A 14,785-nucleotide genomic window follows, 5' to 3' on the forward strand; every position below is an offset into this window, starting at 1 on the left:
ACAATGGTAGAGGTAAAGAAATATGAACAAGCTTTTTCTGCAGCACCACTATTTTTAAAAACAAATTTATCAAATATTTTACAAGAAAATAAAAAGTATTTGTGTTTTGATGAAACAAGAAACCTCATCAGCTGCGTAGGAAACAAATTTCACTGGTCAGGGTTTCTGCACCACTATGCTCTATGGCTGCCAATGTGACTCCCTGCGTGAGCTAGAATTAAATACAAAATCACTGAACAAGTCTAAAATCACCAGGCTGATCTGAAAACCACAGTCATATCCCTATACAGACAGGCCTGACAACACACTTCTCTTAGGGCAGAACATAAAATAATGAAATTCTCCGCACTGCTCAGTCACAATAATCTACCTATTTTCAAGCAGGTCTCTGCCAACGAACCCAGTGAATGGCTGCTGGTGGTATGAAGCTCAGGTGAAGCAGGAGCCTTCATTTGGCTGTCGTCCCACTTGCCTGTTGACTGTCAACAGGCACTGTTTTACTCCACATTGATCTTTTTCATACTTGCCTGACACACTAAGCACAATTTAGGACCACAATACTGCAGCTTCAAATACTTTTCATAGTTTTACAGTGCAAATTTTCTAGCATTCTGGACTGCACTACAAAAGACTGGGAATTCCCTTTCCTTGAAACCTGACTTTTGTATTCTAAAATGTCTACTGCACCAGTCTTTGCTGTTTAAGTATGCTATTTCCATCAGGTTTATCACATCATTCTCTCAACAGTTTGGTCATTAAAAGGTCAGTATTGTCCTCCATCACACAATTCCTTCTCATCTGGGTACTTTAGGAAAATATAATAGAACGAACGCCATTTATTGAACACCTTATGTGCCTGGGAAGACCATCAAGTGACAGAAAAAATACACCAAGACAGCAGTGGAAAGAACAGTCCTCAACAGCACTTAGCCTGCTCTGCCATAAAAAAATTGGAAAGAGGAAAACCAGGATGTTTGGAACTCAGTGATCTCCATCTCACAGTGATTATGTTTTGTCCATATTTGTGAGGAATCACTTAAATTATGTTTCAAGAAATCATAATGCCTAAAATGTGCACAAATGCACTTTTTTTTTTATTCACACAGAGTCACTTCAGCAACCCTGTAAGGCACAGGTAGATAAGCCTTGTTTCATGTGTAACACACAGAGACATAATCAAATTTTGCCCTTTTGTGAACGCAAGATTTCCCCTTATATTATATGCATGGGTTTGAAACTAATAAACTCTATGCCATACTGTATTTCTTATCTGCATGAGTCCATATAACAGGACAATGTCATCCATTTCAATTGACAAAAGTATGCCACCAAACTTGGTCTATTACTGTGCTTCATTTCTTGTTCTTCTCCACTTTCAGATCTTCTTATACATCCCGCTGTCATGTTCCTTCTCGCAAAAAACCTGTCATGGCTCAAATTCTTATTTGGAAGAATATCTAACACCACTGTAATTAACCAGTCTTGCAATGCTTCTATTTAAAACATTTTTACATTTCCACAGCAAGATAAAGCAACCTAAGAGTATATGCAATGTAAACCCAAACTACTTCTCGTGCACTCAAAGGCCATAGCATATGGGTCTGATATCATAAATGTTACTAAGTCATGGATATACATTGATTTTCTGAACTGCAGTGCTCATTATAGAAAATAACACTGAATTGCCCTCCCTGCTGAAGGTTACCATCCTCAGAGCTCACGTCATGAAAAGAGTCACTAGAGAACACATCACCTGCCCAGGCAAAGCCAGCGAGGTTAGCCTGAACAACCAACAGCATAGTGTGAGCAAATCCTACTGATTTTGCCCAACGTAGATTAGTGAGAGCTCACACAACCTCTTCTGTGCAGCCTTTGGATTGATAACCTCAAACTAAGTAGACAATGCTCAGCAGCTGAGAGTGGTAATGACTCCAGGCAACAAGATTAAACCTAGAGAAAAACACATTAAACACCTTCAACTTCAGTTAGCAAAGTCCTAAGCACAGCATTACTCTGTTTTGGAACCCTTTTAATATCGCAGGAGCTTCCTGAGGTTGCATCCTTCAGGGTGGCAGAAGGGGGAGGGTCACTGGTACTACTGATGGTCCTGTAAAACCTAACTGTGCATGAATTCCCTGCTTTGAATGTAGTGTGCAGTCATTTTCTAAGACAAAAAAAAGGGAAAATAAGGAAAATGCTACAAGAATGCTAAGAGCAAAATTTGAGACTATATAAAGAAAGCTAGAGCCTATTTTGCTTTACAAAAAAAAAAGAGCCACATAGGCAAAAAAAAAAACAGAAACAGAATTTTAACGCACAGAAACTGACTGTACCTGAGGAACCGCTGCTGTGCCCACCCCACTATTTCCTTTCTATTTTCCTTCATGAATTTCACTTTATTTTTCCACGTTACCACATTGTGTGCAGACTGCTAACATAGAGACAATCCCAGCCTGTGAAACCTCTCCCTGGATAAAAAGTCAACGCCTTTCCTGTATCTAGAGCACTCCTTTACACAGAAATGTGTATGCAGCAAGTTGCACCACTGGGAAAATCATTCAATGCCCAAATGGTAGACCAAGCAAGCCACAGTAATCCTAAAGTATGACAGTTTTAGAGTAGTATGAATGATACAAATGGTGTTTACATCATTATATTGTTTTTCTCTAATATACAATAAAACACTTTCCTGTATGTACAAAAGTAAAGAAAAAAAATGGAGCTACTCATCAAAAATAACAGGTTACTGAGGATGACACATTGCCCTTATGATGAACTGCATTATACCCCTTCTCTGAATCTAAAATATTTCTCGTACTACACAATATTCCATACAGCACAACCCTCAGTATGCAGAGGAGCTCTGTGCCCATCCCGTACTATGTTCTATGTACGTTCTGCTAGCACTGCTTAACAGAGGATTGCTTTAGGCAGCTAATTTCACTGTTTGTCATGTTCAAACAGCAGGCTAGCCATGATGGGCACATCAGCTTCCACCTGAACATGTGCCCAGCATCCCCCTTTTCTTCCCTAGGTAAGTTTGAAGGAGTTCTTCAATTAAGATATGACAGTCTCCTTAGGGATTTATGTTTTTCTCTCTGGCAGAAAACTCACACATCCCCAGGCTGAAACAGAAGTAGCACCAGGCTGATTCACATTTTAGTTTTACATTGTATGTTTTCATAGATTAAATTCTGTTCAAATTGGCAATATAGTGCCCACCTTCTCAGTCTGACTTTTCATCCTTTGTATAATGTATGAGCTGGGACATCACTCCAAACGTACAAGAATTGACTGACCTCTCCCATTCCTTCTGCCTTCCAAAAGACGGAAGTTTTTCATGTTTTTCCATAATTAATTATTAACTCCATTATTCTGAAGACACTGGATGGTTTTTATTTGCATGATGGTTGAAATACCACTGAAAAGAAGTGCTGCATCCTATATACAGCAGGAAAAGGCAAAATTAACTCTCCAATCAACACGAGTTCAACTAGAACTTTAAAAAACTTCACCTCAAATCTTCAGTACAACTGTGATTATAGCACAGCTACAATGCAGTATTCAAACACCACCTCTTCAATAGCAATTGATAATAACACCTCATCTTCATCACAGCTTTTTTAAACAAGCAGAGCAAAAATGTTCAATGGAGGATACACTTAACACAGGAAGCCTAGCTCAAAGTGGCTTCTGACTTGTGAAACTCCAAGAAAAAAATGAAACTCTCAAGAAAAAAATGTCAAACTGTTAACAGAATAAAGTTTTGTATATGTATATGTGCAAAAAACTTACAGTTTAGAATGTCTTCTTTCCCAAAACACACACATTTACACTTTAAAAACCTTTCTGCTTTATGACTTTATAATGATCCCAAAGGTAGAAGCTCAGAATACCCAGAAAAATTACAAGCAGAAACCTGATGACCACTCTCTTCCCTGTCCCTTGCCCACCGACCCCCCCCCAAAAAAAAAAAACAAAAACAAAAACACACAAGCTTAGAGCATGTAAAATTTGAGAACTGGTGTATATTCTTTCTAACCACAGAAGTACAAGTCATTCTGGGGAGAGCAGTGAGCCACAAGTGGAAGTCTTAGAAAGATGATGCTCTTGTGGTTGCATGAAATATTTTTCATAACATATAAATTGCACTACTTTGCAATCAATAACAAAATCAATATAATCTTACCAAGAATTAGATTTATTGTACTGTGATTGTGTAAGCACTGTATGGAAGAATTTTGCTTTGTTTTATAATTTGGCTTACGCTAATTTTCCTTCATTGGCTTTCTCCTTACTGTGTATAACATGTGCAATGTGGACATAACTTGGCATAAGACAAAGAGAAAAATTCAAGTATATCACTGAATATGATAAAATTTACATTACAGTCATACAAATAGACACTAAATGTAATCAAATAGCGCTTACATGCAGTTGCTAAAAATATTTTTTAACAAAAAAGGAGCTACCCAAGCCATCTATGCAGTGTTATCAACATTAAAATCAACATAATCAGCATTGCTAGGTCTTAACCTGGACAAAATCAAATTCTCTGTGTCTCTGCACTCCAGCCATTGAGCCCCAGCCTTTGCAGATCCCAAGAAGCACAAGGTGGTACTTCAGCTGACTGCAAGTGTCCTGAGTAGCAAAAAGGTCAGCTGCAACAGCGATCACGCTGAAAGAGACGAAGCGCAAGCCAGCCACCATGCGAGCCCTCAGCAGGCGCCCTGTCCTGCCTGGCGCTCCCCGCAGGCATGCTGTCCCTGGGGCAGCACCAAAAGCCCCCAGGCTCTCTGGGAACAGGCACCAGCGCCGTGCTGCTGGCTGCTCCTTTACATCTCCATCCTTGGGGCAGGGGAAGCAGATCCCAAACTAGCATTTCTTACAAGCATTTCACTTTGGAACACAGAGCAAATGGTGCCGTTGCTGAAAGGGGTTCAGGAGAGGAACTGAGGGTCTCCTCTAGCCATGCAAACCAGACTTAAGCAAGCGTTCACAGGCAATATGAAAAGGCACAAGTTTCTCCACTTCTTCCCTAAATCCACTCTAGCACTGACACTCAGTCAGTGTCACTGAGTCAGTGAAGAGTGGGAGACTCTTCCCCACTAATGCGTTGTGAACGCAAAACTATGTTCAACCTCACAAGCAAAAAAAATCTGAGGAATGCAGCCCAGGCAAGGGAAGGGTATTTTGTTCTGGCAGAGCCCCGAGTAGAGTGGAGGCGGGAGGAAGAGGGGAGGAGGAGGTCGACGAGAGAGAGAGAAAAAGGAAAGGAAGAGAAGCAAGAGAGGACTGCCAGCATGGTCTGAGTATTTTCTTTAAAATATTTATAAATAAAATAAAATATTGAAAACTTCAAAACACACAATCTCTATTTGTCTTTTCTGTCACTCCATTATCTTCAAACCATGAGAGTACTTTTCAGTATGAGAAAACATGCATTCACTGAAGAATAAGGATACAAAGAGGCAGAAGAAAAAACTGTTCCCTTCAGTGCTTGTCATCTCAAGTGACTACAGAAGTCAGGATGGTAATTCTCAAAAAAAAAAAAATTCCTTTTCTGTGCCTAAACTTTTCCCACTCCAGTACCCAACTTTGCATTGACAGATTTCAAGTGCAAACAAAACCTGCTTGCTCATTTAAGAAAAAAAGACCTTAAAGCACCTAGCAATAAGCACCAAAATATCAGATTTAATGACTTCAGCATCATGCCTCACTAACATCTAGATGGTCCACACCATACCTCTCAGTCCACACCACTGCATGCAAATACAGTAGTTGTATTGCACAAATGCAAATTCAAGAGGCTCTTGTTAAGCACACACCAACAATTAAGAGGATCAATTTCTAATTAACACCAGAAGCTTTAAGGAACTGGGACTGCAAATCTGAAAGCCCTCCATGCATACAGAAACACACACTTTTTCAGATCTTCTTTTGATGCTTAAAAAAAAAAAAAAAGAAGAGGAAGTCTACTATTTTAGACCATTAAGATGGCAGTAATTCTCATTGGAATGAAAATAATATTTGTCTGCTAAAACTGTATATTTGCACCCTATTTTTTCCTAGGAAGACATGACAGCTGTTTACAAGATTTGCCAGCTCATCTTCCAGACTCACTGCACAAACAGAGACTAGGCTCTCACTATCATCTCCATGCTTTCCAGACACAGTGTCTCAAGACACTGTGTCCTACCCTCAAAATTTATTGAGGCCACTGCAGGCCCACAAATAGGTCTCATTTAGTGACCTACTTCTGCTGCAATGCCTGCAAGGAATCAGTTTGACTTAGAAAGTAAATTGCCACTATTGCTCCTTTGCTCCCATCCCCTCTTTCAACCTACACTTTCCTAAAAGATTGCCTTCTCCTGAGAATTTTGCAGTAGTCTTGCAGCTCTTTAAAAACTCATAAACTAATTAAAAACAGAGAAGCAGCTTAACAGACTGTCACCTACACCTCATCTTGAGAAGAAAAAGACCGCTATTCAACTTTCACTGCAGCAGATTGTGAAATATCAAAAAAATTTAGTCATTGTAGTCTCAAGTGGGTAGAGACTGACACATCTAGCCACTGCACAGCTCAGCACCAGTTGTCATCCTGTCTCAAACACAGCTCTGACTGCAAGTGCCTGGGAAGCAACTTGTCTCCTTCCCTGGTCTGGCATGGCTTGGCCAAAAAGCCTAATCACTATTCACATGCCTTGCAGCCTTCACCAACCTGTAGCTCAAGAGTTTCAAGAGGACAGCGCCTTCCCAGCCATAATAAGAAAACTAAAGGGTGTCCTTGAACAAAACTGAGCCTTTGAAAGTGCCAAGAAAATTTTTAACATGGCTGCCTATTCAATTATTTTATTCTTTGTCCTGTTTCAGTATGCTTTATAAACATTTAAATAAAGCAAAGAAGGGACAGACTATTTCATCTCACATTGTAGGGAAGAAATGATTCTATAAAGAAAACACAAGACACCTTCCAAAGACCTGACTGACCCAAATCTAAGAGTTGCCAGAAACATACATTCGCATGTGCAAGTGTTCATAAAAGCACATATCATGAAGGGAATTCATATCCAAGTAGCTACCCTGTAAAGTAGACTGGATACATACAACACGCACAGGCCACTAAAGTTACTGAACAGATAAACATACAGGGTTAGTGCAGAACGTAAAACTATTATTTGCTTTTTAAAGAACACACATCTGAAATTACCCATATGTAGTACCAGCTGCTTCATTTTACTAATTTAGGTGACTGTATTCAGAAAGAGAAGCATCCTTTAACTTCACAGCTAATGTCTGGAAGTGAAAATTTAATTTGCCTTTTCACCAAATTCCCATTAATGCTTCATGCACACTTTCATTTCTCACTATGTGTTCCCAGCGTCATCACCACATAATTCAACAGTTTCCGGAGGTAATTGTTAAATTTTCCTTTTCAAATAGCAAAGCAAAGAAACCCTCAGAACAGATTTTTTTCATAGATTTTTTTAAAACACACTAATGTCATCAAGTCTCTACATACCAAAAATGCAAAATCTGAAAAACACGGTCATGTGTAGCACTGTAGACACCACTCTAACTTATTTCTTGTCTGTGCAAAATACCATGAAGATGATTCACAAGAAGCAATAAAGGGCCAGATTGTGCTCTTCTGCCACACAGCTGAAGTAGCGTCAAGATCATAAGGACTCCTGATCAGCTGCAGTCCGGTCAGAAACCAGATGCAGCTCCCCACTGACAATAAGGTTAGTGCACAGGGGATGCATTCTCCTACTGCGGGATTTCTGCATACCAGCCACAGAGCTGCCCAGTCTGCAGGAGTCAACAGCAACAACTATTTGCAAAGCCAGATACACAGATTAGTCCTAATTCAGTTACTGAACTACTTTTTATATTCTCCAAGTTCTCATTCTGCTGACAAGGAAATTAAATTATAGTAATAAATAATCAAGTCAATATAGCCAAGTTGCTATCCCCTTTGTCATCCTCACCAAAGACACGCAGTAAAGTAATACTTTTACTTAAAACCCTGAGCAAGGAAAAAGCTCTTGCTTCTCTTTGATCTTTTATTTCTATACAAAAGAAACAGATATTCATATCCTTCTGAAGTCAGCACTCCACAGTTTCCCTTATATATTCTCATTTTAGCAGGGTAACACACAAGAGAGCAATAAAAGTCTCCTAGGAAAAAAGTCCTAAAACCGCATACAAAACATGTTCCTTCTAAAGGACAGAGACAGAAAGCCTTACGTACACTCCCCACCCAGTTATCACCATTTCCCTACTGTTCACATCCTAAGTAACAAGCATATACATTAAAAAACCATATACAAACTATGGGCCTCAACGAAGCCCAGAAAAAAGTCAATGGGTATGTCATCCTCAGTTCCCTGAAGGTTTCGATCAGGTGTTTAATTTAGGCTACTTGATTTCACTATTCAACATGCAGAGACACACACATTTTTGCACGTTCTTAGCAATTTTTCTCTTGAACCGGGAGGCTGCGCTTCCTACCTGATCTCTCAGTTGTTGAACAGAAGTCTGAAGATTGAGAATTTGGTTAAAGAGTGGACTCTGAAGCACTGATTTTAATAAGCTCAGTTTCTCCTCATTTGCAATGTCACCTCGATCCCGAAGTTTTGCCTGTAAGCGCTCCATGGCCTGAAGGGCTCGATGCGTATCTGTAGCATAGTAATTTCTAGTTAGTAGCGATTTAGAAACAGCCACATACAAGCAGGTAACAGGTTTAAATGTAGCCTTCTCTATCGTTCAAACCACAAAGGACTTGAATGGTTCGGTTTTGAACAAAAACCCCAGCTCAAATACATCTAATGAATCAGAAAGTCAAAGGCACAGCATAAAACAGAAGCCAACCAAAATTACATTTCTATCCATCAAGAAAAGTTACAGAAGTGAAGGAGTCTTCATTAAAATTCAGTTACAGGAACTGTGACTACAGACCACGGTAAATAAGTAGTGACGAAAATAGTCGTAACAGAAAACATTTGTCTTTTTCACACAAACATTTTTAATTCTAGTAAAGATTAAAACAATGAAATCAAGGCAACAAGCTAAAAAATAAATACACTATACAAATGATGGTACAGTTGTTTTCAAATACAAAATACAAAAGTACACATATGTCTAAGCACTGTAGATAGAAACCTCTCCCAGCAGTATATACCAATGTCCTAAATCTACCTTGCACACTTGATTTGGCCACAAAAATACAACGATACAAATAAAAAAAAAAGATTACCAATTGTTTCCAACATGTTTTCTGGTTCTCAGCTTCTATTCCAATAATGGTAAGAGGCAGCAAATACAGTATTTCCCTGAAAAGCAACAGAAAGGGAAAAGGGTCACGTTTATAGAAGCAGTGAGCTCTGAAAGAGAAGAAAAAAGCTTGACTTCTGAAAGCAAGAAACAGCCCTGCAAAATAACAATCTACAGAAACCGTATCCCCTTGAATAATTAAAATAACCTCCGAGGTAACCATATTCTGAGTCACTTTGGAGCTTAAAACCTGCCTGAAAATTGCTTTTAGGAATATACTTTGTAATATTTTGCATTTCCATATCAAAGGTGCTGTCTGCATACTGTTGCACAACATGTCCTGCATTGCTTTAATCAGAAGCTATGAATCATAGCTGTCACTGATACTTTACACTGTTTCATTGCTTTCCTTTTCAGTGATTCATAAAAACATTCCCTGAGGGATTAGTTTTCAAGCTCTATGTTAACAATTTCAGGTGCGTGAGCCACAGCACATTTTTTAAAGTCACCCTTTAAAACAAAAAGTCATGGGAGCCACAAAGTATTAATGCTGCACAGACTTGACGGACTCTCACACTACAGCCTCCACTACTAATGCCTACTGGAACCGAGCCTCAGATCTGGATGACAGCTGTTTTTTCACCAGGATGGGTTTCCAGGCAGAAAATTCTACATTGGAAGAGATTCTGAAATTGCTTTGTTTATTCTTTTGTTTTTTTGACATTTGGGGGGAGGAGGGGGAGGGGTTCCAACAGTGTGTCTGCAATTGCTCAGAAATTTGTAGTGATGGAACATGTTTGATGGAGATGGACAGCTGAGAAGAAGGGGGGAGTTCAAACAGTAGGAACTGAGCTATGCATTTTATTGTCTTGTCTCTCACAATGGTCCCTTTGTTTTCTTGATAATAGGAAAGCACTTCAGTATAGCATCCTGACTTGAACCTGGTGAGCTTACCAATATGCAGAGAGCTGTTATCTCTAAGCACTCAGGAAAAACTAGTTTTTGTTGAAACTTTGGAGAAAAATAGGGAAAAGAATGGTGTTGGCAGATCTCTGGGTAAGACAGCCTAACTAAAATTCAACAGGACCATTAGTTATAGAACCTGAGCCGGACAAGCATGAATCAATCCTCACAATAAAAGCAAGAAAACAGGTGTTAATACAGATTCACTTAGAAGGAACACAAGCCAGAATTAACATTTTGAGAAGCCTTTATTATCTGCAGTTTGTGCAGAAAACCCAAATGACGTGGGTTTAAAATGGTTTCAAGTTCCATTGACAAGACTTCCCTAGTTTTGATCTGTCTGAGGCTTCATATCAGTTTATTTTATTGCATTTGAATTTGCCAATGCATTGGTATAGAATTGTTGATCAGCCTTCTCACGATAATGTACCACTTAGGGACAGACATTAAAATCCTTTGAATCTGACTTTGTCAAACTAACCTCATTCCATGATCCAAATTATGCATATCAGTAATAAATAAAAACAAGCCTTTATGAATTTGTTTCCTCACTTGGCAAAGCAAATCCCAGCACACAATTACTAGATCTGAAAACCACATCAAACATCTTGCGTTTTCACCCTGTCACTCTACAAAAACAAATTAGAAAAAAGTCTATTTTACATGAGAAGGGCTGAATGAGATTATTTAAATATTATGAAAGAAGCTGACTTCCCCAAACCTTAATCACTAATAGCTTTTTCTTCTAGATTAGCAAACTACTATCACTTCTTCTGTTCAGAGCCCCTATTTACAAACAGAGGCATTGATGTCATGTTCACAGGTTTTTTTCTCAGCGGAAATTCCAGCCAAAGCAGTTCTTTCCTGTTTCACTGTTCCAGATCTTCTTCTACAGCTACTCTTGGGTCTGTGTTGTGGATGCAACTAGAGAACAGTGAAAAAAAAAAAAAAAAGAAAAAAAAGGACGTGGAGTACTTCTCAGTTATTTCAGTGCCATGATCCTGTTTATCACACTACTATATGCAGATGCACATAGCATCCTATGTTCAACTCCCATATTCTGAGGAAACTAACCATGAAAAATGCAGGGTTACTGCTCTTCTGCTTCAGCTCCCTGAGAACCTCAAGAAGAGATGCTGACGCAAAAACTCTGTATCTTTTGGAGCAGATGGATATTGTTTTATATTATGATTTAACTTGCCTAAAATCTCATTCTTGTTGTGCTGTGAAAGGCATGTTTTACAAGTGACAAAATGGATAAGGTCACCACCGTTTTCACACAATCCCAAAGGTATGAACTCTGATAATTTATAATGGCAGCTTTCTAAAAGCAGACACAAGTCCTGAACATACTCTTAGACGGAGATGATCCTATCTAATTTGCAATGAAAAGAAGTCCTTAGCTTTGCTAAGACATTCATGACATACTTAGTATTTACCTCACGCTTTAGAGGTAGGAATACCACTCCAGAGCTATCTTAGTGTCAACAAATCCATTTCTAACTCTCAGCTCAGTTCTCCTTATTTTGTGTTTATATTAGCAGGGAACCCGCCCTCAGCTGACCAGCTTAATGCTTTTGTCTACTGCAGCACTGAGTGGGAGCAAAACCGAAATTGCCATCAGGATGTTTTCCTGCAGGACACTTCCTCTGACACAGAAGTAATGCATTGAGGTACACCAGCATTTCTACATGTCACATCGCAGTCCAAGATGACCCTGTTCACTCTGCCCACACTCTGAAATGGCGAAAAGCCACGTGACTGTGCTCCTGCTGTGCCACATCCATGCGAACAAGTGGGATCTGCCAGCATCAGCTTAGTGGCACATTAACATAGCCAAAGTACAGGGTAAGCAAGCACACATCCGTCCAAAATGCACCAGAGAGACATACCCATAACCATCTACCCACTACAACAGCAACACCTGGCCTTTAAACCACCTTGCTTCTAGGTATTTTAACAATAACGCGCTGGGGAGAAGTTTCGAGGCATGCATGATTATTTGTTGAAATGTGTAAGTTCATCATTTGCTATACTGAGTATTTTTATAATGCCATCACAGACTTCTAGATGCACAAATGCGAAGCTTAGTTCTGATTCTCTCATTTTGCATACTCCTGGCTGTCTGTATCCAGGAGTCTAAAGCCAAAACCAGCCCTTTTATACGTGATACAAATACTGTTCACGCCTCAAAGAGCTTACTATCTTAGCTCAAAGTAGATTGTACTATTTTTGTATTTCAGTGCTAAAGTTCATTAATCTCTTTCCAGTAATAAGAACACAGACTGACTAAGTTAGACTTCTTTATTGGCAACTTGAAGAAATACTGCTAAACGAACAGCAAGTTAAATTCACTTTCAAGTTCTTAAAGGCACCTGAAAGATGTGTCTTAAATTAAAAAAAAAAAAAAAAAAAAAAAAAAGTATATTTTCTTTTTCGTCCTATTTTATAACAGCAAAGTAGAAAACACAGGTATTTTCAGACAGGTATATGGTGAGAAAGATGCCATCTTCTACTAAGCATGCATAAAAGTTGAAGATGATCCCTTTCAAACTTGCACTTCCAAAATTTGATTCTTCTCATGCTAACAAACAAAAATGTGTTATACAGACGTTTCTCCACTCTTTATGCTGCCTTTCTTCTATAAGGTCAGTTGCCAGAAAACAGTTGGCATGCTGCAGCTCTGGTTTCTTTGTGGCCACTCCTAAAATACTAAAATCCACAGGTGTCAGAAGTTTAAAAAACAGATATGACATTTATGTTGATTACCTTCTTTCCACTGCAACCATGCAAGCCAGTTAGCTAAGCAGCCAGAAGATCCATGAAAAGGGGAAGATGACCCACTTCCAATTACTACTCTTTCACACCTGATCCTACAAGGAAACTTACTCTGTTTCATTTACAGACATTCAGAAAGCCATTTCAGATAATACCCTGGAAACTAATGCTCATAGCACTGGATTAGCAAATATGCAATTCCAAAGATAGAAAACACGGTAATAGGCTTTGCCCTGTAGCTCCTGCATTACTTGAAGTGCTCTAAGGATACAGAGGAAATGCCTCTCTTTAAGAGTGATCTCTAGGCCCAAGCTTTGGCTAGGGAGTTGTTTGAGATTAAAACTACATCTGTGTCAATTAAGCAGCACAGTGTTCACAACATGCATTTTATAGCTCCTAAAAAGAGTATTTCAGAATTTCTAATCTAAACTTCAACATCTGGGCCTGGATTGGGCTGGGCTCAAGACACCCTTTCGTACTTGATTTTTATCCCGTGTTGTTTCCCTCCCCTACTTTCTGGCTATCACTCAACAGCCATGTTGTGTCAGGAACACCCAGCGTGGGAATGGAAACCCAACCGCACAGGAAGTGGAAGATTACTGCTAAACCTTCTGCTCTGCCTGCAATTTCCAAGAGCTCTTCCATTTCACCCAGTCACCTCCCTCATGCTGGCTACCATACCCAGGAAGAAAATTAAGGTGATCCTCAGACTCCTTGGGGGGAGTCTTGTCAATATAAAGGCAGCGGAAACCATTCACGGTATATGAAAGATCTCACACCTTTCTGTCTATTCTTACACTGTCACAATTTTGCTATTGTGTACAGCACTCCCTAGGATTACAAGGAATTTTACAAGGACTTGACAACTGTAGCCTGATCAGTATAGCCCTCACATAATGAAAGAAACACATACACTTCAGCACAGAGCAAAAGGGTGTGGTAGTAAATGAGGGACAGCAGTGACCAACAGGGAAAGGAGGATAAAAAAACCCAAAAAGTGTCAAAGAAGAAAGCAGCAGAAAAAGGCTAGCTTGCTGTTTTACTGACAGGACATGAGCTTGCCAAGTTAATATCAACCACCTGGCTTCCATCAGCCAAGAGACCCCGGACTGCACGCTTCTGGATGACAGAAGAGAGAACTGATTCAAATTAAGGATTTAATACAAGCCAAATTAATGTGCATTGTTCCACAAGGAATAAACCATTTTCCACGGACTACCTGAAATGTAACAGGAAAGCACGAGAAGCCTGAAATTTACATTTAAAAGCTATGCTAATGAAAACTGTTCTGAAACACTCAAAGCCGAAATAAAAAGGCAGTTCAGAAACTAACACACAGCCTGCATAAAGACTTTGTGAAGTTTTGTTTAAAAAAGTGAGGTTACTAGCCTCTTGAAATTTAGCATAACACTGAATGCATCAAAATATCGAGGTTTAAGCACAGAGTGCTTAAAGTTAACTCTGCTAGTTTTGTTTGGTTTTTTTTTCTTCTTCTTCATAAATAGCTAGCAAGAGGCTGTGTTTTGGATTTACGCTCAGAGGAGCTGATAAGAGAATGTTTTGTTCTGCTGCCAAGGTCAGCAAGACGAGCAAAGAGGCATAGCTGCTTGCTAGCTGGGATTTGCTCTTAGGTTAAGATTGAGAACCAGACTGACCATAATTTATTCCATATCATGCACATCATGCCCAGTATATAGGTAAGAACACCCGAAAGAGTGCTCTCTCTTTTGCCTCCGTTTCGCTTTTCGGTTTTGGTGCTCTCTCCTGG

General features: G+C 39.4%; 1 protein-coding gene across 1 annotated transcript in view; it reads right to left on the bottom strand.

Annotated features, from left to right (window-relative positions):
• Nucleotides 1–9,275, bottom strand: part of LOC104468693 (multiple PDZ domain protein-like) — a gene marked incomplete at its 3' end in the record, with an annotated part of 34,462 nt that extends 25,187 nt beyond the window's left edge. Inside the window, exons 1-2 of the mRNA XM_010082915.1 lie at nt 9,260–9,275; nt 8,515–8,681 (exon numbers count right to left, since the gene is read on the bottom strand). Of these exons, the coding sequence (XP_010081217.1) occupies nt 8,515–8,681; nt 9,260–9,275 (183 nt within the window). The remainder of the gene's footprint in view (nt 1–8,514; nt 8,682–9,259) is intronic.
• Between the last annotated feature and the right edge of the window lie 5,510 nt (nt 9,276–14,785).

This window comes from Pterocles gutturalis, unplaced genomic scaffold, assembly GCF_000699245.1.
Source record: "Pterocles gutturalis isolate BGI_N339 unplaced genomic scaffold, ASM69924v1 scaffold9175, whole genome shotgun sequence".
Classification (NCBI taxonomy): domain Eukaryota; kingdom Metazoa; phylum Chordata; class Aves; order Pterocliformes; family Pteroclidae; genus Pterocles; species Pterocles gutturalis.